The following is a 2,631-nucleotide window of genomic DNA, read 5'->3' as shown; positions in this document are numbered from 1 at the left end:
GACATTTAAATGGTGACTGAAGAGATTAAAACATACAAGTTTCCCTTTCTTGGAGTTCTTCGTCTACTACAGAACAGCTGGTCATGTCAAATTGTGGTTTGCGAGAGAGTTTATATTATATATAACGACACTCAGAAAGTGATGTAATCATCAAAAGCTTCATGATTATATTATAATATCCAATGGACGGACCTTAGAACCGTGTGCAAATGGTGTAAAGGGTAAATCAGAGCAACATCAACCAGAAAAAAAGAGAGCGTTGCCCTCACACGATAATTTCCAGTCCAGAAACACTCATTCTTTGAGGTTGCACCTTTCCCACAACTTTCCACACAAACTAGGGCTGCTATCTTGATGGAATCTCTTGCATCAGCATAATAAAAAATCTTCTTAGCTCGATAAAGAAATGCCGCCTGGAATTTAAAGAATTAAAAACTTAGTTTGGCCACTTTGTGGTTAAAACTTTCTTGTTGGGGCCTTTCTCGCGTCGGTGGCCTAGTGGTTAGGCTCTCGGACTCGCAACCGTAAGGTTGTGGGTTCGAATCCTGTCAGGGGCCCGACGTTGTGTCCTTGGGAAAGGCACTTTGCACAAATTTTTCTCACTTCACCCAGGTGGACATGGGTACCCGGCTATAAACAGTGAATGATCTTGTCGGTTTGGTAGTGTTTGAGCGTGTGAAATCTGCAGCTTGCACAGTATGCTTCCGCGGAAGCCGAGAATGTTTCTGAGAGTTCTCAGAGGGTCTGCTGGGATAAAAATGGTTGTAAAGCGCATAGAGCATGCTCTTGAGTGTGGATATTCGCTATATAAATGCAATTATTATTATCATTATTATTAAAAAGACATTTATATACCAGGAAATAAAATGCCAAATTAAACGGTCAGGTTGGTTCTGTTATGCATAGGTTGAGTTTGAGCTCAGTCTGGACACATCCTGGCCATTTATGTTCACTCAAAGCACCGATGCGCAAGAAATTTGCAGAAACCAAAGGCAAGAAAACCCAACTCGTCTTGGGATCGACTTAAATCTTCTCTCATAACAAAGAAGGGCGCTGTCAGCCAAATTATTACAGGCACATTGACCGGTAGAGGACGGCGTGATTAATGCTTAAAACTTGAAGGTGTCCAGCGACACTACAACAACTGCCAGTTTACTCTCCAGTTCAGGAAGTCCGTCTTGCCAACTTCGCCGCGATCCCGAAACAAACGCGGTGGTTCAGTATCGTACTCAAACACATCAAACTCATTCTGATAGACTCGCACGATATCCCGGAGCTCTTCAAGCGTGAGAGTCGCGTAAGCTTCCAAAAAAGCTTGTACTTTTTGTTTCTTTAGCTGAGCTCTGTCTTTCGAGGCTTCCACAGCGCTCCTGCAGGCGGAAACGAACTTCGTGGAAGGCATGGCGTCCACTTCTCCTGCTTTGAAAGGATAAGAAATCCGACTGTCGATGATTCCGCGGATCTGAAGTTTGCGCCAAATTCTTTGACCCATTTCGTCCAATGACATGCAAGCTTGGATGTCTTTTTTCCAGCTGAAAGGGCTCTCTACTGCGTCGAGAACGGTGTCTATGGAAGCGGTGTAAGAATATTTCCCATCGTGCTGGAAAGCAGACGAGACGTTGAGAGAAGCTGAGAGAAAGTCAATGTCGTCTGTTGTTGTCTCCAACTTGCCGACTACATCATAAATGACGTCACACATCTTGCATTCCTCGTAAACTGGTCTGAAATAGAACAATAAAGTAAATATCATCATCAGCATCATAGCTGTTTAAAATGCAGAGTAGAAGGAAGAGTCTTGCTTGATTTACAGATAAAAAACATATAAATATGAAATGTTTTAAATTTGTTTTATTCAATCGGCTCGATGTTTCGCTACGTAGGTTCCTTCCATGTGTTGTTTGTAATTTGATGGGGCCAAGCGGAACTGTAATACACCTTTCTCGATCAAATATCAAAATACAGAGTTCAAATGCAGCATTGAAAGCTCAAATATCAAAATAGTCAAATTAATTCAACATAGAGAGTTCAAATTCAACACAATGAATAACGTAAGCAAAAGTCAGCTCAAATGTATTCACAGGAGAGCTCGAATGTAACACTAGGGAAATCAAATTCGTCGTTGTCAGTTCAAATGCTGCATAGGAAAGTTCAAACTCAACAATACGAAAAACTACGAGGCTATGATCTAGCAACGTTAACATTGCTGGGTCTCAGATGTAACCTAACCATCGATTCCGAGTTAGGGGAAGCTACCATGTCTTTTAGCAACGTTCATTGTTTACTGTTCACGTCTCTCGCATTCAATACTCACCGTCAGCTACCTAGATCTACACTTTTTCCCGATCATATATCAATCAAATAGCGAGTTCAAATGCAGCAATGAAAGTTCAAATATCTGTCTCCTAGCTTCATTCGTTGTTAACTGTTCTCGTCTCTCTTCGTCAGTGTGATGTCAAGGGATATGACTCTTATCTTTACTGTGGGAACTAGATAATTAGGGGAGTGGCACGCCCTTGGATGACGTCAAGAGCCGGGCGCGAAAAATAGAGAGATCGTCTGAGAGACGCGGCGGTAGGTGTGGATCTCATTCCACCATTTATAAAACGAAGGGCATTGTTTTGGACCTTGTCA

General features: G+C 42.2%; 1 protein-coding gene across 1 annotated transcript in view; it reads right to left on the bottom strand.

Annotated features, from left to right (window-relative positions):
• Window positions 1-773: 773 nt before the first annotated feature.
• Window positions 774-2,631, bottom strand: part of LOC101858627 (carbohydrate sulfotransferase 12) — a gene marked incomplete in the record, with an annotated part of 44,310 nt that continues 42,452 nt past the window's right edge. Inside the window, 1 exon segment of the mRNA XM_005098095.2 lies at window positions 774-1,721. Within this exon segment, the coding sequence (XP_005098152.2) occupies window positions 1,136-1,721 (586 nt within the window).

Source organism: Aplysia californica, unplaced genomic scaffold, assembly GCF_000002075.1.
Source record: "Aplysia californica isolate F4 #8 unplaced genomic scaffold, AplCal3.0 scaffold00172, whole genome shotgun sequence".
NCBI classification, from domain to species: Eukaryota; Metazoa; Mollusca; class Gastropoda; order Aplysiida; family Aplysiidae; genus Aplysia; species Aplysia californica.
Note: the sequence above shows the minus strand (reverse complement) of the source record. Positions and strands in the feature narration are given on the sequence as shown.